Below are 21,834 nucleotides of genomic sequence, written 5' to 3'. Positions count from 1 at the left end.
GGAGGTAAATGGTGAGGAAAGGGGCCAAGTGCTCTAATTTTTTTCCTTTCCCAGGCTCATCTGTGAGGTGAGCTTATGTAAGATCAACAGCAAAGTTCTAAAGAGTGGTCAGCTGGTAAGTATACCATGATCATTCAGATGCCTCATTTCCTCCTGGGCATAAAGTGTAAAGGAGCTTAGGGCTTGTATTCTGGGTTCTGTGACTTTAGGGGGTTCCCTCAAGTCAGTACCCAGTGTTCCAGATCACATTTTGACCTAAAACTTCCAAACCTTCTTACATACACCTTAGATGCTTATCCCCACAGGAGGACACCTGCCTAGTGGAGCTCTCACTGGCCGTGGACCTGTGTCTCAAGGTGGGCATTAGCAGTCGGCATCTCACGGCTATCACTGTGGATGTGTGGACACTCCATGCTGAGCTGCATGAGGGCCTCTTCCAGAGCCAATTGCTGTGCCAGGGCCCAAGCCTAGCATCTAAGCCTGTTCCCTGTTCAGGTAAAGCCCCAGTCATTGACCTTCTTGACTGCCTTGTTCTCAGGGATTGTTTTGGAAGTAGAAAAAAATAGTGGTCTCACTACTTACTTAGATGTGATTCACTAGTCACCATGAACTTTGACCGTAAGGATAGTTAGAGGAAATAGGGCATTTGCTTGTGCTGAGTGGCAGAACTAACACTGAGTGGGCACCTGTCATGAGTTAGGCTTGTACTATGGGTGTTTTTTTTTTTCTTTTTTTTTTTTTTTTTTTTTTTTTTTTTTTTGAGACGGAGTCTCGCTCTGTCGCCCAGGCTGGACTGCAGTGGCCGGATCTCAGCTCACTACAAGCTCCGCCTCCCAGGTTTACACCATTCTCCTGCCTCAGCCTCCGGAGTAGCTGGGACTACAGGCGCCCGCCACCTCGCCCGGCTAGTTTTTTGTATTTTTAGTAGAGACGGGGTTTCACCGTGTTAGCCAGGATGGTCTCGATCTCCTGACCTCGTGATCCGCCCGTCTCGGCCTCCCAAAGTGCTGGGATTACAGGCTTGAGCCACCGCGCCCGGCCTTTCTTTTTTTTTTTTTAAAGACGGAGTCTTGCTCTCTCGCCAGGCTAGAGTGCAGTGACATGATCTCGGCTCACTGCAACCTCTGCCTTCTGGGTTCAAGCAATTCTCCTGCCTCAGTCTCCTGAGTAGCTGGGATTACAGGCACCTGCCACCATGCCTGGCTAATTTTTGTGTTTTTTAGCAGAGACGGGGTTTCACCGTGTTAGCCAGGGTGGTCTCGATCTCCTGACCTCGTGATCCACCCACCTCTGCCTCCCAAAGTGCTGGGATTACAGGCGTGAGCCATTGTGCCCGGCCTCGTACTATGTGTTTTATATACAGTTGACCATTGAACAACACAGGTTTGAGCTGTGTGGATCCACTTATATGTGGATTTTTTTCAGTAAATACAGTTGGCTCTCCATATGTGTGTGTTCTGCATCCACAACCAAATGTGAATGGAAAATGCAATATTTGCAGGATATGAAACTCACTGATATGGAGGGCTGACTTTTTATATACACGAGTTCCCATAGGGACAACTGCTGGACTTGAGTATGTGCAGACTTTGGTATCTGCAGGGGGTCCTGGAACCAAAGCTCCAAGGACACCAAGGGATGACTGTATATTCTCTCACTAAATGCTCAGCACTTCACAAATAAGGAAACTGAAGCCTAGGAAGGTTAGCTAGGTAACTTGACTAAAGTCATACAGCTAGTCAGTAGTAAAAATGAGATTTAAATTATTTGGCTTAAGGTCCACATTCTTTTCATTTACCAACCTGCTCCTTGTACTCCTTAGGTTTTTAGAGACTGGAGAAGTACAGCAGGTGCCTGGATCTCTGGGGCATTCGCCTTGTGGTCCATCCAGCTTAGGCATTTGCTTAGCCTACTTTATGTGGGAGGATTTGGCCATAGAGGCCAGGGCATTTCGGGAGAATTGAAAGTGTTAAGAATTGATGGTTCTTGTGTTATTCATTCATGTTTTCAGAGGTGACAGAGGACTTGGTTGAGCCTACTCTGCCTGGCCTGTTCCTCCTCCAGCAGCTGCCAGACCAGGTCAAGGTTAAGATGGAGAACACAAGCGTGGTATTGTCCATGAATAGTCAAAAGAGGTGAGGTCTCTCCCAACACAGAAGATGGGAGAGTGATAGTGGGAGCTGTATGATGGTATCTCTATAACCAGCCTAGTAGTTGCTGAGCTTGTCTATGGGGAGAAAGGAAGTAGAAATGGTTACATCCATGTAGTATGGGAAGAATAAAAAAAAAAAAATTATTACTAGTTTTGAGATGGAGTCTCGCCCTGTTGCCCAGGCCTGAGTACAGTGGTCCGATCTTGGCTCACTGCAACCTACGCCTCCCAGGTTCAAGCGATTCTCCTGCCTCAGCCTCCCAAGTATCTGGGACTATAGGCGCATGCCACCATGCCCGGCTAATATTTTGTATTTTAGTAGAGGTGGGGTTTCACTGTTTTGGCCAGGATGGTCTCGGTCTGCTGACCTCGTGATCCCCCTGCCTTGGTCTCCCAAAGTGCTGGGATTACAGGCGTGAGCCACTGCACCGGCCAAAAAATAATTATTTTTAAAAAATAAAAATAAAATAAGTAGGAATGGTATGTCACATCTTCCTGAGCCAGAATCTTTCTCGATCCAGGCACCTGACTTGGACTCTGAAGCTGCTGCAGTTCCTGTACCACCGTGATGAGGATCAGCTGCCTCTTCGAAGCTTCACAGCAAACTCTGATATGGCACAGATGAGCACTGAACTCCTGCTGGAAGGTTCATGGGTCGGGGTACTTGTACTGAGCGAGAATGGCAGGACTAGATACTCTCTTTGCTCATGCCCCATGTGGACTCCTTAATCTAATCTCAGTGTAACTGGAGAGCGGAAGGAGGGAACATACTGAGAGGAAATAGCCCCAGCTCACAAGTTTTGATGACAGTCTGTTTATCCCTTTGCTGGCTTCTGACCCTCTCCCAGTTTCTCTTGCCCTTCCAGTGCTCTCCTCTGATCTGTCCTCTCGCCTTTTACAGATGGGTTGTTGCTGTCCCAGAGTCGCCAGCGCATTGTCTGCCTCAGCTCCCTCAAGGCTAATGTGCAGGTGTGATGATTGTGGTACCAAGAATTGTTCCTTTCTCTACTTTCCCGCTACATTATTTCATTATGAGTTTGTGAAATAAAACCCAAGCCCACAGTTCTGGTCTTCTTATTTCAGGTGACCACCATTGACCTCTCAGCCTCCCTAGTTCTGAATACTTGCATCATTCACTACCGGCACCAGGAATTCTCTCACTGGCTGCACCTGCTAACACTGGAAACCCAAGGGTCAAGTTCACCTGTTCTTAAGCAAAGGAAAAAAAGGTCAGTCTGATCTTTTTCAGCCACCATCTTATCAGTTGGATTCCCTGGGATTCTTTTGGTCCAAAGTGGCATCTTGTGTTAAATATGTATTTGGTTGTTTGACCTCCTCAAATCTGAGTCTCAACAGCAATCCTGTTTTATGTATCTTTCCTATTAGACTAGACTCCTTGATGGCAGAATGTTGTCCTCTTTGTTTTTATGTACTCGGTGCTTAGCGTAGTGTTTTATACAAAATAAATGTTTGTTGAACTGAACTTAAATGATAAGGAATGTCTTTGTCTTGTCTGCCTTAGATTGTAAGGTGGCAGTCATGTCTTTGTGTAGTGCTTCTATTGTGCTGCACAGAGAACTTAAGGTTATGGTTTAGAAGTGATGCTTCTTGGTTATTTTAGGTTCAAGCATATGATATTGCTGGTGTTCATTGTATTTGGCCTATGAAAATGACAATTTTATGTGAGTCAACCTAATATCTTTCTGGGGTTCCTGCAGATTACCGTTAAGAGTAGCAATAAACTGATGAGTTCAGCCTTTTATCTTCTAGGTGTATCCCATCCTAAGAATCACAATAAAACTCTAAATTCTCACTCTGATTTTAAGAGCTTCAGAAACTGTTCCATGATAGGAAGCTGCAGTTCTTTTCTTACCAAACAATGATGTCTTGTCCCTATGCAGAACCTTCCCCCAAATCCTGGCTCCCATCATCTTTAGCACCTCCATCTCCAATGTCAACATTTCCATTCAGCTTGGAGATACACCTCCTTTTGCCTTGGGATTCAATTCTATCTCTCTGGGTAAGGCTCTCAGATGGAAAAGGAACAAGAATCTGTCCATTAATGCAGCTAGGCCCAATTCATGGCCACAGTGGTTCCATGCAATCCCTCTTCTCACTTTTGTTCAGATTACCAGCACCTCAGGCCACAAAGCATCCATCAGCGGGGTGTCCTGACTGTGGACCACCTCTGCTGGCGTGTGGGCAGTGACTCCCACATTCAGCGGGCACCACACCCACCCAATATGCATGTTTGGGGTGAGGCACTTGTTCTGGACTCCTTCACACTACAGGTAGGTGGGGGCTTTGGTGAATAGGGGCCTGCACAGCTTTCCTCATCCTGTCATGCATCAGAGCACTGAGCATCCTTTTGGCAGCAGGAAGTGCATTAGGGAATTATAAAACTGTGTGCCTCCATACTTCTAATGGAATCCGTCTGCTTCTTCTCTAGGGTAGCTATAACCAGCCTCTGGGCCTGTCCAGCACCCAGTCAGATACCCTCTTTCTTGATTGTACCATTCGAGGACTTCAGGTGGAAGCATCAGATACCTGTGCCCAGTGTCTGTCTCGTATCTTATCCCTGGTGGGTCCACAATCTGGGAAGTCAGCTGTCTCTAGGCACTCTTCATTTGGGGAATCTGTGTCATTACTGTGGAAAGTGGACTTGAAGGTCGAAGACATGAACTTGTTCACCCTTTCTGCCTTGGTTGGTAAGTGGGAAAAGGAGTCTATGCTGAAGTGTGCTACTTGGGAGACTGAGGCAGGAAAATCACTTCAACCTGGGAGGCAGAGTTTGCAGTGAGCTGAGATGGTGTCACTGCACTCTATCCTGGGCAAAAGAGGGAGACTCTGTCTCCAAAAAATAAAATAAAATAAGTAAATAAATATACTGAAGTGTGTAGTGTGTAACCTAAGCAGATTATGTTGGTTTAGTTTGCTCCTTCTCATTTGATGAAGCTGCTGAGCTGGAATTTTTCTGAATTAGAGGCACAAGATGCCTGAAAGTCTTGCATAAATATCAGGCTTCTTGATATTTCTTAAGGGCTTATGAAAGGCAAGTACTAAGCAAGACATAAAAAGACAACCTTAATCTAGTCAAGAGAGATCCATATAGCTTTTTATTTCCTTGTGTGTTTAGTTCTAGAGAGTAAATGGTATGTCTCTGTGCAATTTGTAGGAGTTAAGGAACTTCTTTGGCTCTGCCAAATCCAGTTAGGTTAAGAGAGGAAAGGGAAAGTTTCCTTAAAACCTAAGGAATGAACTTCGGGAGGTATGAGGAATAAAGATAATTAAGGGAATAAGTGAGAAAGGTGAGTGAGGACTTTTGTTGCCCTTTGAGAGCTGGGAACCAAGGCTGACGTGGGTTCTGGTTGTTAGGTGCTTCAGAGGTACGACTGGACACCCTGACTATCCTGGGCAGTGCAGAGACCTCCACTGTGGGAATTCAAGGACTTGTGTTAGCGCTGGTGAAATCAGTCATGGAAAAGATGCAACCCTGTTGCAAGGCCCCTGACATCCCTACCCCAGTGCTCAGCCTTTCCATGATCTCCATCACCTATCACAGCAGCATCCGCTCTCTGGAGGTAATGTTCCTGTGGAGAGGTGGGGCCAGGCTGGTTTTTCCCTCAGCTTAGACCCTTTCTCTGTCTTTTTTTTTTTTTTTTCTTGTCTTTTCCCAAAACAGAGTCTCACATGTTGCCCAGACTGGTCTTAAACTGCTGGGCTCAAACAGTCCTCCTATCTTGGCCTTCGAAAGTGCTGGGATTACAGGTGTGAGCCACCACGCCCAGCCTCTCTTTTTAACTCATGTTGTGATTTTTTATAACTTATGTTTATAACTTTCTGTGGAATTTAAAATACATGCAAAACTAGAGAGAATATATAAGCTTTATATACCAAGATTCAATAATTACCAATTCATGACCAATTTCTTTTAATTATACTCCCACCAATTTCCCCTGCCTCAGGCTCTGGGATTATTTTGAAGTAGATAAGTAGGTATCAGACATATATAATTTCAACTATAAATGTTTCAGTATGCATCTCTGAAAAATAAGGGGCTTTTTAAAAATAATGATCTGGTGCCATTTTGCTGAAGCCCTCAGCCCATCAAAAGACTGGAAGGAGTCAGACGATAGAGGCAGTGGCAGGTTTTGAGAGGCTTTCCAGTATCTTTATCCTCAGGGTAACAGATGGACATGGGATCCTCTTAGGAGGAGGGTGGGCGTTTTCTTCTTTGTCAGACTTCACCTTTGGAAACTGAAGAGTTTCCTTTTTAGAGACTAGAACTTGAAAATTTTCTATCCTGGAATTTTACTTTTCTCTGTCCACTTAGCTATTCAGAACTGACTTTGTTTTTATTTTTTATTTTTATTTATTTATTTTATTTTTGAGACGGAGTTTCTCTGTGTTGCCCAGGCTGGAGAGCAGTGGTGCGATCTCAGCTCACTGCAAGCTCCGCCTCCTGGGTTCACACCATTCTCCTGCCTCAGCCTCCCGAGCAGCTGGGACTACAGGCGCCTGCCACCACGCCCGGCTAATTTTTTGTGTTTTTTTAGTAGAGACGAGGTTTCACCATGTTAGCCAGGATAGTCTCGATCTTCTGACCTCGTGATCCACCCGCCTCAGTCTCCCAAAGTGCTGGGATTACAGGCGTGAGCCACCGTGCCCGGCCCCTGACTTTGTTTTTCAAGCTGACAAAGACACTACTCCCTCCTTGATGCATATTTTTACATAAGTCAGCTGCCATATTGACTTGTGTGCTCAGTACTTTATTATGCTTTATTTTGAGAATTAAATTGATGCAATCAATTCATGAAACATTTTCAAGTTGACTGTTGCGGTGGTTACTAGACAGTGTAGTTGCTGATAGAAGGGTAACTCATAAGCAGAAACATGAGGGCAGATGATTTATTGAGTGCCTGCTGTCTATACTGAGCGTACTATGGTAGATACCAAAGAATGAAAACACATGGTCTCTATTTTCAGGCAATTTAGAATCCAGTTGAGGAGAACTTGAAAAGTGTAAGTGCTCTTAAATGTAAGACACTAACAACTGTTAGCTCAGCACATTAGTGCTGACAGGAACAAAGCAAGGCAGTAATTAATGTGGTTACTCAGGAATAACTTCTGGGTGGAGATGGTTCTTGAGCCAGGTATGCATGTGTCATAATCCTTGCCATCTCTATTGTTTCATGACATGGTAATTGACAGATCCTTTTCTTCTGCTCCCTTAAGGTTCAGTGTGGTGCAGGGCTGACCTTACTTTGGAGTCCCCCAGATCACATGTACCTGTACCAGCATATCCTGGCCACTCTACAGTGCCGAGACCTACTAAGAGCCACTGTGTTTCCTGAGACTATACCATCCCTTGCACTAGAGACTTCAGGAACCACTTCTGAGCTAGAAGGCCGTGCCCCTGAACCTTTACCTCCAAAGCGGCTGCTAAACCTAACCCTGGAGGTGAGCACAGCCAAACTCACAGCTTTTGTAGCTGAGGACAAGTTCATTACCCTGGCTGCAGAGAATGTGTCACTGAGCCGGCATGGAGGTTCCTTGCAGGCATACTGTCCAGAGCTGGCAGCTGGCTTTGATGGCAATAGTATCTTCAACTTCAAGGAGGTGGAGGTGCAGCTGCTGCCTGAGCTGGAAGAGATGATCCTCCACCGGAACCCCTTCCCTGCGCTGCAGACCCTTCGGAACCGTGTTTGGCTTCTCTCCCTCGGCTCAGTCTCAGTGGAGTTTCCTTATCAGTATGACTTTTCTCGAACTCTAGATGAGGCTGTGGGAGTTCAGAAGTGGCTGAAGGGACTGCATCGAGGGACTCATGCTTGGGCCTCTCCAGGCCCTGTCCCGCTCCCACCTGATCTACTCTTAAAGGTTCAGCACTTCTCATGGGTTTTCTTGGATGATATTTTTGAGGTGAAACTTCATGATAACTATGAGCTGATGAAGGATGAAAGTAAGGAGAGTGCCAAAAGACTGCAGCTACTGGATGCCAAAGTGGCCGCCCTTCGGAAGCAGCATGGGGAGTTATTGCCTGCCCGCAAAATTGAGGAACTCTATGCCTCTTTGGAACGCAAAAACATTGAAATCTACATCCAGCGTTCCCGTCGTCTCTATGGCAACACACCCATGCGCCGGGCACTGCTCACTTGGAGCTTAGCAGGGCTAGAGCTGGTAGCTCTGGCAGATGCCTCTTTCCACGGTCCTGAGCATGTGATAGAACAGGTTCAAGAGCTTGATCCAGGCAGCCCTTTTCCCCCTGAGGGAGTAGATCTTGTCATTCAGTGGTGTCGAATGCTCAAGTGCAATGTCAAGACCTTTCTGGGTAAGTAGTGTTTCCCTTATTTGCAGACCCCGTGTTTGCCCGCTCAGCTCTAGGGAGCTCTCTGAGTGATTTCAGACGAACTAGGTTATATGGTTATATTGGGAACTGTGCTGTTTTGGATGGGTGGAGTGGGATGGGTGGGCTTCCCTTCCCTTTCTTTGTTCCTAAATTTCACCCTGAAATTGCTTATCTAACATAAAGGGAAAGCTAACACAGTCATCTTTAAGATTATTGTGTCTCTTGGATCTCAGTGCTATGCCCTTAACCTTCTGCCCCAGGGTCACTGTCATTTTTCAGCTTGCTGTCAACTGCCTGCCCTTGTTCCCTCAATTGACTTTGTAAATACAGATGGGTAAAATAATGGTGAGGAAAAAGGCCCGAGAGTGCTCAGACTGCCCCTGAGTAGCCAGTGTGTACCCTTCCTCTGGTAACAGTTCGGATCAGAGACTATCCACGGTACCTGTTTGAGATCCGTGACTGGCGGCTGATGGGTCGACTTGTGGGCACCGAGCAGAGTGGTCAGCCTTGCTCCCGTCGGCGTCAGATCTTGCACTTGGGGCTTCCGTGGGGTAACGTGGCAGTGGAGAGGAACATGCCCCCACTCAAATTCTACCATGACTTCCACTGTGAGTAGAGATGGGGCAGTTGGTTTGGCTGAGGGACATTTGTGATGGGTGAAATAGGAGATGAGCTGAGGCCCTTCTGGAGTGAAGAAGGAAGAGAAGGGTAATGTTGTGAACAAGTTATAGCCTTTGTTCCTCTACCCCAGCGGAAATATTCCAGTACACAGTGGTATGGGGCCCATGCTGGGATCCAGCCTGGACACTGATTGGCCAGTGTGTGGACCTCTTGACCAAGCCCTCAGCTGACCCCAGCCCACCTTTGCCCTGGTGGGACAAGAGCCGTCTTTTGTTCCATGGAGACTGGCACATGGACATTGAACAGGCGAACCTGCACCAGCTGGCCACTGAGGTGAGGGGTGTCTTGATACTTTTTTCCTATCAGGATAATATGGTTGAAGCCTGTATAGCACATGTGGGAAGAGAGAAAGATGCTGATACGGGAGATGAGGATGGTTTTCTTACCTATATCTCACCAAGTTCTTGGGGGTGGTCATAGGATCCATACAACACAACTGAAAATATGCACTGGGAGTGGAGCCACCTGTCTTTTCATTGGAAACCTGGTCAGTTTGTGTTCAAGGGTGACTTGGATATCAACGTGAGAACAGCCTCTAAGTGAGTGGAGTGAAGGGAGGGTCCTCCATGGGGTGAGGGACTAAGGTTGGAGGGAGGGGGAAGAGCCAAGGGGAAGTGAGTGACCAGGGCACTGAGGGCTGGGGCTCCGTTGTGAGGCAGGTATGACGACTGCTGCTTCCTTCACCTGCCTGACCTCTGCATGACGCTGGACCTGCAGTGGCTGTGCCATGGGAACCCCCATGATCACCATAGTGTCACTCTGCGGGCCCCAGAGTTCCTGCCTGAGGTGCCCTTGGGCCAGCTTCATGATTCCTACCGGGCCTTTCGCTCGGAGAACCTCAATCTCTCCATCAAGATGGATCTGACTCGGCACAGTGGAAGTGAGGCTTGGGCCTGGGGTAGTGGGGAGGAAGGGCTGGGAGGGCAGGCATGGACACTGGGGACTTTAGCTTGACCCTCTGGGGAGGGGAGGGGAGGGGAGAAGGGCAAGGGAGAATCTAGGTTAGGACTTTTTTTTTTTTTTTTTGTGGGGAAAGGGTTGGTGTCTTAGACCTTTTTGGCTGCTATAATAATAATACCACAAGTTTGGTAGCTTATAAACAACAAACGTTTATCTCTCACAGTTCTGGAGGCTTGAAAGTCCAAGATCAAAGAACTGACAAATTCAGTGTCAGTGAGGGCCCATTCCTCATAGATGGTGCCTTTTTGCTGTGTCCTAATATGGTGGAAGGAGTCAGTGAGCTCCCTTGGACCACTTTTAAAAGGGCACTAATCCTATTTACGAAGGCTCCACCCTCATGGTCTAGTGACCTCCCAGAGGCCCACCTCTTAACATCATCACCTTAGGGGTTAGTATTTCAACATGAATTTTGGGGAGATGCAAACATTTAGACCATAGCAGTAGGGGAAAGCAGAGAGCTTAGATCCTTGAAAGAAGAGGGAGTGGGGGATGCTGAATGTGAGGCTAGGTGCTGTTTGGATTTTGGATTTTTAAACTTCTACAACCTGCAGCAAGGGAAGGATTTAGCTTTACCTCTGTGTTTCATCCATAACTAGGAAATGTCTGTCCTTCCCTTTGCAGCAATATCCCAACCCCGAATTCTGCTATACAGTAGTACCCTGCGCTGGATGCAGAACTTCTGGGCAACTTGGACTAGTGTCACAAGGCCTATCTGCAGGGGAAAGCTCTTCAGTAACCTGAAACCCAGCAAGAAGAAACTTGGTCAGCACTACAAGCAACTTTCCTATACAGCCCTCTTTCCCCAGCTGCAGGTAAGGTACTGATGTCCCTGCTGACGTCTTCACTTTATTCTGCTTCTAGTTTTCTTGTTTCTCATACTGAGTCCCTTAATCATCCCTCTCATGCCATCCTTTGTTCAGTGTTATGCTCTCTTGTTGCCAGGTACATTATTGGGCCTCATTTGCCCAGCAACGGGGCATCCAGATTGAGTGCAGTCAGGGCCATGTCTTTACTCGGGGGACTCAGCGGCTTATACCTCAAGGTAAAATCAAAGAGTCCTTTCATTTCTCCTATCCTGTTGCTTGTTGTTTTTCCCTTTCTCAGTTCCATTCCCCTCCTCCATCTCTGTCTTACACTATCCTCTGAACTAGTCAGCATGGTCTCTTTGTGCCTCTTTTTCTCAGCAGGCACAGTGATGCGGCGCCTTATCTCTGATTGGAGTGTTACCCAGATGGTGAGTGACCTAAGTCAGGTGACCGTTCACCTGATGGCCTCACCCACTGAAGAGAATGCTGATCACTGTCTTGATCCCTTGATAACAAAGACCCACCTGCTGAGCTTATCCTCCCTCACCTACCAACGGCATAGCAATCGCACAGCTGAGGAGGTACTGCCTGACACAGTTTCTTTATTACCTTATTTGTATTAGTAGGTATCTCAGCCTACTTGGACTGCCATAACAAAATACCAGAGACTGGGAGGCTTATATAACAAAAATTTATTTATCAGTTTTGGAGACTGGGAAGTCCAAGATTAGGATACCTGCATGGTTGGGTTCTGGTGAGGGCTGTCTTCTTGGCTTGCAGATGACTGCCTTATCTCTGTCCTCACATGGCAGAGAGGGAGAGAGAGCACAAGTGTGCATGAGTGCTCTGGTTTCTCTTATTGTAAAAGCACTAATTCTGTCATGAGTGCCCCACCCTCATGATCTCATGTCATTACCTCCCAAAGGCCCATCTCCAGATACCATTACATTGGGGGTTAGGACTTCAACATGTGAATTTGGGGGGAACACAATAGAGTCCATAGGAGTAGGTTGCAGGCGAAGTCCCTGGTAATGTTTCTCATTATATTCCAAGCATGTATGTCATTACTTTATGACAGACTCACTTGATTTAGCTGTATCAGCATCCCTCTTTTCGAAAATACCTTTTCTTTCTCTCCTAAAAATAGTATCTTACTCTTGAGGAAATAGAGTAAAATTTTTTCCTAACACTGAAAAAAAATTGGTACGGACTTTTCCCCCAATTAGGGAAGGATTTTAAGTTGAAATTCTCAAGTCATTTAAAATACAGTCGGGGAGGGCTGGGTGCGGTGTCTCATGTCTGTAATCCCAGCACTTTGGGAGGCCGAGGCGGATGGATCGTTTGAAATCATGAGCTCGAGACCAACCTGACTAACATGGTGAAACCCCGTCTCTACTAAAAAAACAAAAAAATTAGCCGGGAATGGTGGTGCATGCCGGTAGTCCCAGCTACTCGGGAGGCTGAGGCAGGAGAATCTCTTGAACCTGGGAGGTGGAGGTTGCAGAGAGCCGAGGTCGCACCACTGCACTCCAAGCTGGGCGACAGAGCAAGATGCTGTCTCCAAAATACAAAAAACAAAACAAAACAAATAAAATACAATGGGGGCTGGGCTCAGTGGCTCACGCCTGTAATCCCAACACTTTGGGAGGCTGAAGCAGGTGGATTGCTCGAGCTCAGGAGTTTGAGACCAGCCTGGGCAACATGTGGAAACCCTGTCTCTACCAAAAATACAAAAAATTATCTGGGTGTGGTGGCATGTGCCTGTGATCCCAGCTACTCGGGAAGCTGAGGTGGAAAGATGGCTGGAGTCTCGGAAATCTAGGCTGCAGTGAGCCGTGATCGTGCCACTGCACTCCAACCTGGGTGACAGAGTGAGACCCCACCTCAAAAATAAATAAATAGGCAAGGTGTGTTGATGGCTAATGCCTGTAATCCCAGCACTCTGGGAGGCCAGGGTGGGTGGATCCCTTGAAGTCAAGAGTTCCAGACTAGCCTGGCAACATGGTGAAACCCTGTCTCTACAAAAAATACAAAAAAATTAGCCAGGCATGGTGGCGTGCACCTGTCGTCCCAGCTACTCAGGAGGCTGAGGTGGGAGGATAGTTTGAGCCCAAGAGGCAGAGGTTGTGAGCCAGGATTGCACCATTGAGGCTGGGTGCGGTGGCTCACACCTGTAATCCCTACACTTTGGGAGGCTGAGGCAGATGGATCACTCGAGGTCAGGAGTTTGAGACCAGACTGGCCAACATGGTGAAACCCTGTCTCTACTACAAATACAAAAATTAGGCCAGGTGTAGTGGCTCACGCCTGTAATCCCATCACTTTGGGGTGCCAAGGTGGGCGGATCATTTGAGGACAGGAGTTTGAGACCAGCTTGGCCAATATGGTGAAACCCGATCTCTACTAAAAAATACAAAAATTTGCTGGGCGTGGTGGCGGGTGCCTGTAATCCCAGCTACTTGAGAGGCTGAGGCAGGAAAATCTCTTGAACCCGGAAAGTGGAGGTTGCAGCCAGCCAAGATCGTACCACTGCACTTTAGCCTGGGTGACAGAGTGAGACTTTATTTCAAAAAAAATAAATAAATAAATAAAAATAAATAAATAAATAAATAAATAAATAAATAAATAAGCCAGGTGTGGTAGCACATACCTGTAATCCCAGGTGCTTGGAGACTGAAGCATGAGAATCACTTGAACCCGGGAGGCGGAGGTTGCAGTTAGCCAAGATCATGCCACTGCACTCCAGCATGGGTGATGGAGTGAGACTGTCTCAAAAAAAAAAAAAAAAAAAGATCACACCACTGCACTTCAGCCTGGGAGACAGAGCCAGATTCTGTCTCAAATAAATAAACATATTTTAAAAATAAAGTGGGACCAGTCACAATGGCTTGTACCCGTAGTTCCAGCTACTTGGGAGACTGAGGCAGGAAGACTGCTTGAAGTCAGGAGTTCAAGACCAGTCTGGGCAAAATAGACTTCCATTTCTCAAAAAAGAATTTTAGAGGAACTCTATTTTTTAATAACAAAATACAGTAGGTATAGTTCAAATTTAATATAACACACAAGCCAAGACCACTTAGTTTTTTTTCTCCGGGGTCTGTCTCCCCACCACACCCAGCGAATTTCTTTTCTTTTTTCTTTCTTTTTTTTTTTTTGAAACCGCGTCTCTCGTTGTCACCTGGATTGGAGTGCAGTAGTGTGATCTCGGCTCACTGCAACCTCCGCCTCCTAGGTTCAAGTGATTCTTCTGCCTCAGCCTCCCGAGTAGCTGGGTTTACAGGTGCCAGCCACCATGCCCAGCTAATTTTTTGTATTTTTAGTAGAGATGGGGTTTCACCAGGTTGACCAGGTTGGTCTCAAACTCCTGATCTCATGATTTGCCCGCTTCAGCCTCCCAAAGTGCTGGGATTATGGGCATGAGCCACGGCACCTGGCCAACACGTTTCTTATTCAACAAACTTTTATCACTGCTTTTGTGGAACAGCAGCATTGGGGGCAATTTCCATGCTACCTGAAGCCTTGAAGTCCTTTTCCTGTTTCGTAGGAGCTCTCTACTCGTGATGGGGATCCTACCTTTCATACACATCAGCTGCACTTAGTAGATTTACGGATTTCCTGGACAACTACCAATCGAGACATTGCCTTTGGGTTATATGATGGCTACAAAAAGGCAGCTGTACTCAAACGTAATCTCTCTACGGAGGCCCTGAAGGGGTTAAAGATTGATCCACAGATGCCAGCCAAAAAGCCAAAGCGGGGTGTCCCAAGTAGTGCCTCAGCCCCACCTCGCGCTAACACTCCCAGCTTCAGTGGACGGCCTGATAAGGGGTCATCGGGAGGTAAGCTTGGGGAGATGAGACTTTATGGGTTTGCGTTTAGAACATGGATATGGGCTTGGACAAGAGTTTGAAAAGGACTGAGTCATGGCTGCTTCCATCTATGTGCAGAAGTGAAACTATCATTTTTCCTTCTTAGGCCACCTAAGTCTTATATATTAAGTAACAGTGATGTTGGGGCATTAAATGGTCTGGTCCCGTGGCCAGAAGATAATCAGAAGGAGAGTAGATGGAGCCAAAACAAGATGAGTAAGGGAAAGAAACAAAGTGATAAATGCCACAAGAGAGAAATAAAAGAAAATGGGAGTTAGCCGGGTACAGTGGCTCACTCCTGTAATCCCAGCACTTTGGGAGGCTGAGGTGGGTGGATCACTTGAGGTCAGGAGTTCAAGACCAGCCTGGCCAACATGGCAAAATCCCATCTTTAGTAAAAATAATACAAAAAAAATTAGCCAGGCAGGGTGGCATGTACCTGTAATCCCAGCTACTTGGGAGGCTAAGGCACGAGAATCGCTTGAACCCAGGAAGTGGAGGTGACAGAGCAGGACTCCATCTCAAAAAAAAAAAAAAAAGAATAAGGGGCCGGGTGTGGTGGCTCATGCCTGTAATCCCAGCACTTTGGGAGGCCGAGGTGGGCAGATCACGAGGTCAGGAGATCGAGACCATTCTGGCTAACATGGTGAAACCCCATCTCTACTAAAAATACAAAAAAATTAGCCGGGCATGGTGGCGGGTGCCTGTAGTCCCAGCTACTTGGGAGGCTGAAGCAGGAGAATGGCATGAACCCAGGAGGCGGAGCTGACAGTGAGCTGAGATTGCACCACTGCACTCCAGCTGGGGTGACAGAGTGAGACTCTATCTCAAAAAAAAAAAAAAAAAAAAAAATGGAGTTACTACTGACAGGAGTGAAGGGGGGAATACCATCAGGGGAGAGTTGATTGAGGAAGTAGCATTTGAGCCAGGCCCTGAAAGCTTAATGTGGTTTGAACATGTAGAAATGGGGTGGAAGGGCAATCAAGGCGGAGGGAATAACCTGAGTAGGAGTGGAGTTTGAAAGCTTAGTGTGTTAAAAGGAGAATCTTGAAAAACCCAAGCTCAAAAGTGTTTTTTCTGTTCTCTCACTCAGAAACAGTTGACACAGAAGACTTCTGTGACCAAATGTGTGGGAATTTTTTCCCAACCAATAAGCAAGCAATTAATTCTGCAGCGGACACCAGTTGGGTGTCCTTTAATTCAGTTCAATTCTGACACTATCTACCTGGGGATAGCATCAGATGCCAAAGGTTGATGACTCAGTCTCTAAGCCCCCCGCCCCTTCCTTCATATGCCAGTCACAGGCTACAGGTTGCTTTATCTGTGATTCTCACCACCTGGCTATAAACGGGTTCCCACGACCCCCTCCTTGGGTTCAATTAATTTGCTAGAGCAGCTCACAGGACTGAAGGAAACCTGTTTACTGGTTTATTATAAAGGGTATTACAAAGGATACGGATGAAGGGATGCATAGTGCGAGGTATGGGAAGTGGCGGGAAGCTTCTATGCCCTCCCCAGGCAGGCATGCTACGCCTCGGGAGCCTCTACATGTTCAGCTATCCAGAAGCTCTCCAAATCCGGTCCTTTTGGGTTTTTAATGGAGACTTCATTATGTAGGCATGATTGATTAAACCACTGGCCATTGGTGATTAACTTAGCCTTCAGCCCCTCTCTTCCCAGGAAGTATGTGTGTGATGGGGGTGGGGCTGAAAGTTATAACCCTTTAATCCTGCCTGGGTCTTTCCAGTGACCAGCCACCATCCTGAAGCTACTTAGGGGCTGCCAGCAACCAGTCAACTCAGCATACAAAAAGACATCACTTTGGAGGCACTAATGATTTTAGATTTTGTATGCCAGGAAACAGGGAGGACCAAATATGTATTTCAGTGTCACAGAGAGTAAACAGTCTCTTTTAGTTGACAGAAAGAGTGAGAGAAAGGACTAGAAAGGAAAGCTGGGGTAGATCACCAAAGACCTTTCATATAGGGCTAAGGAGTTTTTGGTCCTTGTACAGTAGGCAGTGGTGAACTACTGAATGTTTTTGAATATGGGTGTGTCATCATTTTATGAAGACAGATCTGGCAGTAGTGTGTAGGAGGATTGGAGAGGAAGAAACGAGGTGGGGAGACAAATTAGGAAACTATTATGGTGTCTCAGTAAGAAGCATTGAGGGCTGGGGCCAGGCACAGTGGCTCACACCTGTAATCCCAGCACTTTGGGAGGCTAAGGGGTGGATCACTTGAGGTCAGGAGTTGGAGACTAGCCTGGCCAACATGGTGAAACCCTGTCTCTAGTAAAAATATAAAAATTAGCCAGGCGTGGTGGTGCTACTCGGGAGGCTGAGATGGTAGAATTGCTTGAACCCGGGGGCGGAGGTTGCAGTGAGCCAAGATTGCGCCATTGCACTCCAGCCTGGGCAATAAGAGTGAAACTCCATCTCAAGAAAAAAAATAAAAATAGGCCGGGCGCGGTGGCTCAAGCCTGTAATCCCAGCAGTTTGGGAGGCCGAGGCGGGCGGATCACGAGGTCAGGAGATCGAGACCATCCTGGCTAACACGGTGAAACCCCGTCTCTACTAAAAAAATACAAAAAACTATCCGGGCGAGGTGGCGGGCGCCTGTAGTCCCAGCTACTCGGGAGGCTGAGGCAGGAGAATGGCGTAAACTCGGGAGGCGGAGTTTGCAGTGAGCTGAGATCTGGCCACTGCACTCCAGCCTGGGTGACAGAGCGAGACTCCTTCTCAAAAAAAAAATAAAAATAAATAAAAAAAATAAAAATAAAAATAAACATTGAGGGCTAGAACTAGGTAGAGGCAGTGGGAATGGAGATAAGATGGATGGAAACATTATTGTGCATATGGGAGAACTGGCCACTGGTTGGAAGGAGGAATTAAAGGGAGAAAAGTATAACAACTTGATTTTGAGCATGATGGATCAGAAATAGAGCCTGGGACTAAACAGGTTTGGGGAGGTGTAGGGTTGTTAAGTTCAGATTTGGGCATGCTGAATTTGTGTCACTAGTAGGCTATCAATATAATGTCTAATAAACAGCTGGAAATTAGGGTCTAAAAGCTTAGGGCTATAAAGATAGATATTTGGGAATTTCAGCATAGAGCTACGAGTTATTGCCAAGGATATTATAATAATTTTTTTTTTTTTTTTTTTTTTTCTTTTTTTTGAGACGGAGTCTGGCTCTGTCGCCCAGGCTGGAGTGCGGTGGCCAGATCTCAGCTCACTGCAAGCTCCGCCTCCCAGGTTCACGCCATTCTCCTGCCTCCGCCTCCCAAGTAGCTGGGACTACAGGCGCCCGCCTCGTCGCCCGGCTAGTTTTTTGTATTCTTTAGTAGAGACGGGGTTTCACCGTGTTAGCCAGGATGGTCTCAATCTCCTGACCTTGTGATCCGCCCGTCTCGGCCTCCCAAAGTGCTGGGATTACAGGCTTGAGCCACCGCGCCCGGCCTATAATAATTGCTTACTGTGTGGTAGGTACTCTGCAAAATATTTTTATGTATTATGCCATTAAATTTTCTTTTTTCTTTTTTCTTTTTTTTTTGGGGGGGGGATGGAGTCTTGCTCTGTCACCAGACTGGAGTGCAGTGGCGCGATCTCGGCTCACTGCAATCTCCACCTCCTAGATTCACGCTCTTGTCCTACCTCAGCCTCCTGAGTAGCTGGGATTACAGGTGTGCGCCACCACACCTGGCTAATTTTTGTGTTTTTAGTAGAGACGGAGTTTCACCATGTTGGCCAGGATGGTCTCAATATCCTGACCTCGTGATCTGCCCACCTCAGCCTCCCAAAGTGCTGGGATTACAGGCGTGAGCCATTGTGCCTGGCCCCATTAAACTTTCATAGCAATCTTATGAGAGAGTTACTCTTTTACAAATAAGGAAACTGCGACACAGAGAGGCAGACTGCCCAAGGTCACAATACAGGCAGACTAGTTTGATTTTGGAGACTGTGCTCTTAACCATACACTCTGTTACACAAACCCATTAAGAGAAAGAATAGGAAAGAGAAGGGAACGTGCCAAGGATGGATCTGAGGAGCTTAGACCTCGGAGAAGGGAGAGGGCCTGGAGACATAATCAGGGGAAGCAGCAGACCTAGGAGAACATAATGACATTGATGGCAAGAGAGTGGTTTCAAGTGGAAAAGAGTGGTCAAATAGTGTGTAAAATAATACGAAATGAGAAAAGGAATAAAATGGGGGCAAGGGAGAGATCATAGAGTAATACTTAAGAGAAAAAAGTGTTACCTAGCATTTCTCAGTTTCTGCTGGGAATCTGTACTCTTATTAAAATTGAAGGGAGGCCGGGCGAGGTGGCTCACGCCTGTAATCCCATCACTTTGGGAGTCTGAGATGGGCGGATCATCTGAGGTCAGGAGTTCGACACAAGCCTGGCCAACATAGCGAAACCGGTCTCTACTAAAAAACACAAAATTAGCAGATATGGTGGCACGCACCTGTAGTCCCAGCTACTCAGGAGGCTGAGGCAGGAGAATCTCTTGAACCAGGAGGTGAAGGTTGCAGTGAGCCGATATCAGGCCACTGCACTCCAGCCTGGGCGACAGAGCAAGACTCCGTCTCAAAAAAAAAAAAAAAGGGAAAATGAAATAACCCTTGTTTTGTCTTCATGAGTCAAGGGATGGGCTGGGCTAGAGTTCTAGGTTTGGGAGGATGTATTCTAAGCCCTTATCTAGCCAGATAAATTGAGGGAAGATCAGTTTGGCTCTGGAAAGGGAAAAGTCTTTCCCTTTGAGACTGTGACCTTTCCCTGCTTCCTATTTCTCTGCCAGGTGCTTACATGTTGCAGAAACTAATTGAAGAGACAGACAGGTTTGTAGTGTTCACAGAAGAGGAATCAGGCATGAGTGACCAGTTGTGTGGCATTGCTGCCTGCCAGACGGATGACATATACAACCGAAACTGCCTTATTGAACTGGTCAACTGTCAGGTACCTTCTCTTTACAAGTTACCTCAACATCAGGCTAGATCATGATCATATTGTTCACCTTCCCCCACCTCTAAATGTGAATGGGTGAATAGAGCTCCAAAAAATTTGTCCTTCTCATAGGTATCATAAATAATCACTTCTATGTCCAGACGCCAGTAAAATTTACTCAGTAAGCCAGTTAGATCTAGCTGCAGTGGTTGATACAGTGTGCTCACTAATCTTCTCATCTTCCTTGGTAGCTTAACTCTGCTTCTATCTCTGGCATAGATGGTTCTTCGTGGAGCAGAGACAGAAGGCTGTGTCATTGTGTCAGCTGCCAAAGCCCAACTGCTGCAGTGCCAGCACCATCCAGCCTGGTACGGTGATACATTGAAGCAAAAGACATCCTGGACTTGCCTCTTGGATGGCATGCAGTACTTTGCCACCACTGAGAGCAGCCCCACAGAGCAGGATGGCCGACAGCTCTGGTTAGAGGTTAGTGAGTGGGTTTGTGAAGGCCCATTGTATTCCTGGTTTTCCATAGACTTTCTAATGGCTGGAATATTATTGACAGTAACCTACTGTTACTAGCTTAGCAGAATAATGAGGCTGATAACACCTTGAATGTGGGCAGTCTCTGGTCTGGAAGCATGTAGTACTTTTTTTTTTTTTTCCTCATGGTGTTCTATTTCATTGCAAAAGAAATTCTCATTTCCCAGAACTAGTATAAAATGGACTGGAACTTTTTTACTCTTTAAGATTGCTGATCCCTATTAATGTTCACACTAATCAGCAGGCAGCCAAGAAAACAGGCAGTGACTCAGAATTTTCGATAAGTTCACTATCTGCCCTTTCTCTGTCCTCTCATGAAAATGACTGATTGGTTATTTCAGCAAGGCAGTGAGGTTGAATGAAAGACTGTCTAGGAGTCAGGTTATGTGAGTTCTAATGATAGCTTTCCCATTATAGTAGCCATGAGCTCTTGGACAAGTCACCTTTAATTGTGAAATGGAATTGATACTTCACCCTCACAAGATTGTTGAAAGGATCACATGATAAGGTGCTTTGAAAATATAAATATAGCCGGGTGCGGTGGCTCAAGTCTGTAATCCCAGCACTTTGGGAGGCCGAGATGGGCGGATCACAAGGTCAGGAAATCGAGACCATCCTGGCCAAAACGGTGAAACCCCATCTCTACTAAAAAAATACAAAACCTAGCCGGGTGAGGTGGCGGGCGCCTATAGTCCCAGCTACTCGGGAGGCTGAGGCAGGGAATGGCATGAATCCAGGAGGCGGAGCTTGCAGTGAGCTCAGATCCGGCCACTGCACTCCAGCCTGGGTGACAGAGCGAGACTCCATCTCAAAAAAAATATATATATATGTATATATATATGTGTGTATATATATGTATATATATGTGTATGTATATGTGTATATATGTGTGTATATATATATGTGTATATATGTGTGTATATATGTGTATATATGTGTGTATATATGTATATATGTATGTATGTATATGTATGTATGTATATGTATGTATGTATGTATATGTATGTATGTATATGTATATATGTATGTATATATATGTATGTATATATGTATGTATGTGTATATATATGTATGTATATGTGTATATATATGTATGTATATATATGTGTATATATATGTGTGTATATATATATGTATTCAGGTGGAAAGTACTCTTTTTTTTTTTTTAAGTCAGTATGTGTGGGGAGGTCTTAAGTGTGTGGCAAGATAATGTAGTTTTGTTTGTTTTTTGAGACAGAGTCTTGCTCTGTAGCTCAGGCTGGAGTGCAGTGGCATGAACTCAGCTCACTGCAACCTTTGCCTCCCGGGTTCAAGCCATTTTCCTGCCTCAGCCTCCTGAGTAGCTGGGATTACAGGCGCGCCCCACCATGACCGCCTAATTTTTGTGTCTTTAGTAGAGACGGGGTTTCACCATGTTGGCTAGGCTGGTCTTGAGCTCCTGACCTCTTGATCCGCCCGCCTCAGCCTCCCAAAGTGTTGGGATTACAGGCTTATGCCCCACCCAGCCAAGATAATGTTTTTGTTAGATGGTGA

At 46.3% G+C, this 21,834-nt stretch overlaps 1 protein-coding gene across 2 annotated transcripts in view; it reads left to right on the top strand.

The window, feature by feature from the left end:
* KIAA0100 (KIAA0100 ortholog) overlaps window positions 1–21,834 on the top strand; it is a 33,115-nt gene that overhangs the window by 2,439 nt on the left and 8,842 nt on the right. The window contains exons 6-26 of one of the 2 annotated variants that reach the window (XM_010372329.2): window positions 55–115; window positions 306–495; window positions 2,012–2,135; window positions 2,674–2,798; window positions 3,054–3,121; window positions 3,236–3,381; window positions 4,054–4,172; window positions 4,280–4,443; window positions 4,602–4,860; window positions 5,528–5,733; window positions 7,388–8,480; window positions 8,915–9,106; window positions 9,250–9,452; window positions 9,600–9,718; window positions 9,839–10,059; window positions 10,761–10,951; window positions 11,082–11,181; window positions 11,324–11,526; window positions 14,490–14,784; window positions 19,613–19,770; window positions 20,038–20,244. In XM_010372329.2, coding sequence (XP_010370631.1) covers window positions 55–115; window positions 306–495; window positions 2,012–2,135; window positions 2,674–2,798; window positions 3,054–3,121; window positions 3,236–3,381; window positions 4,054–4,172; window positions 4,280–4,443; window positions 4,602–4,860; window positions 5,528–5,733; window positions 7,388–8,480; window positions 8,915–9,106; window positions 9,250–9,452; window positions 9,600–9,718; window positions 9,839–10,059; window positions 10,761–10,951; window positions 11,082–11,181; window positions 11,324–11,526; window positions 14,490–14,784; window positions 19,613–19,770; window positions 20,038–20,244 — 4,444 coding nt within the window. The remainder of the gene's footprint in view (window positions 1–54; window positions 116–305; window positions 496–2,011; window positions 2,136–2,673; window positions 2,799–3,053; window positions 3,122–3,235; window positions 3,382–4,053; window positions 4,173–4,279; window positions 4,444–4,601; window positions 4,861–5,527; window positions 5,734–7,387; window positions 8,481–8,914; window positions 9,107–9,249; window positions 9,453–9,599; window positions 9,719–9,838; window positions 10,060–10,760; window positions 10,952–11,081; window positions 11,182–11,323; window positions 11,527–14,489; window positions 14,785–19,612; window positions 19,771–20,037; window positions 20,245–21,834) is intronic. The other variant, XM_030924028.1, reaches the window with a different exon arrangement.

This window comes from Rhinopithecus roxellana, chromosome 19 (genome assembly GCF_007565055.1).
Source record: "Rhinopithecus roxellana isolate Shanxi Qingling chromosome 19, ASM756505v1, whole genome shotgun sequence".
NCBI lineage: Eukaryota > Metazoa > Chordata > Mammalia > Primates > Cercopithecidae > Rhinopithecus > Rhinopithecus roxellana.
This window is presented reverse-complemented; position numbering and strand designations above follow the sequence as displayed.